Genomic DNA, 1,415 nt, shown 5'->3' with positions numbered 1-1,415 from the left:
TGAGCAGGTATTTCTGCCTATGGGGGAGGATGGTCCATGCATAATGCAGATAGACAATGCACAGTGGGGGGAGAGAGGGGGCCAAAGGGCAGAGAAAATTTTTCATGTTTAAATTTTTCTTGTCTTGCCATAAAATGTGAATTTTATTTCACACTTCTGAACTTAGTACTACTTCTCTGGGGCAGATTCCCAGATCTGGGTTCCCAGAATCAAAGGCCCATCCTGGGGCTCTGGATCTGCAGGAGAAAACGAAACCACAGGCCCTGATTTCAGGCCACCTCACCTCTCCCAGCCCCTCCCCAGGCACCAGGCCCAGTTTGACCTAGGAGGGCTTGGAGGAGCAGCCAGGCCTGAGAGGAGGACGTGCACCCTGCGCACCCCAGGCCTCAGGAGGGCTGGGAAACAGGGGGGACAACCCAGACCCAGGCCCACACCCCCAGCGGCCCTTTTCATGGTCCCCGAAGGCCCCGGCCGAGATGCAGGGTCTGGGGCGTCTAGGTCTCCCTGTGACTCCGCTTAACCCTCAGCCTTAACTCCTCGCGGGAGGCGGGGGCGAGGAGCACCCCTGGGGGTGCTTCGCTCCAGGGGGGGCACGGCTCCGGAGGGGGCGCATCACTCTGGGTATCACTGCCCCAAGGGGCGCATCACTGGAGGGGTGAATCACTGGAAGGGGGCATCACTCCGGGGTCACAGCTGTGGGTGGCCGCATCCCTCCGGGGGAAACCAACGCTCTGAGGGCACCGCCCCGGGGGCGGGGCACCGTCTCCGGGACGCTTCTCCTGGAGGCACTCGTCGCTCCGGGAGCGCCGCCCTGGGGAACACATCGCCCCGGGGGGCGTATCGCTCCGGGGGCACCGCCCTAGAGGCGCATCTCCCGGGAGACCTCAGCCGCCCAGGTCAGGTACAGCTCAGAGGGGCGGGGCACCGTCTCGGGGGCGGGGCCTCTCCCGGGCGCAGGCGCGCAGGCCCGCCTTCCGGCGCCGCGCTCGGATTGGCCGCACCCGCGGGCAGGGCCCGCGGGGCATTGTGGGCTGCCCGCGCCCGCCGCCGCTTGCCATGTCCGGGTCCCCGGTAAAGCGGCAGAGGATGGAGAGCGCGCTGGACCAGCTCAAGCAGTTCACCACCGTGGTGGCCGACACGGGCGACTTCCACGGTGAGGCTGCGCTGGCCCCGAGCTCCGAGAGAGGGGCTTCGTGCGCGCCGAGCGGCGGCCGGCCCCGGGGTGAGGGGAGGCGGGGAGAGGTGCCGGGGGCGCGAGCGTGCAAGTGAGGGGCGGGGGCGGGCCGGGCCACCAGGCCTCCCCGGCCGCGAAGTCGGCCCCGGTTCTCGGAGCCTCTTACCCGGTCCCTCCGCTCCCTTCTCCCTCGCCTCCCGCTCTCTTCACCTCGGCTCCCTCCTTCGCCCCCCCTATTCCC

General features: G+C 67.9%; 1 protein-coding gene across 2 annotated transcripts in view; it reads left to right on the top strand.

The window, feature by feature from the left end:
* The first annotated feature begins 1,003 nt into the window (after positions 1-1,003).
* TALDO1 (transaldolase 1) overlaps positions 1,004-1,415 on the top strand; it is an 8,913-nt gene continuing 8,501 nt past the window's right edge. Inside the window, exon 1 of one of the 2 annotated variants that reach the window (XM_055079560.1) lies at positions 1,004-1,153. In XM_055079560.1, the coding sequence (XP_054935535.1) occupies positions 1,057-1,153 (97 nt within the window). In that variant the 5' untranslated portion in view covers positions 1,004-1,056. The remainder of the gene's footprint in view (positions 1,154-1,415) is intronic. The other variant, XM_024131773.2, reaches the window with a different exon arrangement.

This window comes from Physeter macrocephalus, chromosome 18 (genome assembly GCF_002837175.3).
Source record: "Physeter macrocephalus isolate SW-GA chromosome 18, ASM283717v5, whole genome shotgun sequence".
NCBI lineage: Eukaryota > Metazoa > Chordata > Mammalia > Artiodactyla > Physeteridae > Physeter > Physeter macrocephalus.
Note: the sequence above shows the minus strand (reverse complement) of the source record. Positions and strands in the feature narration are given on the sequence as shown.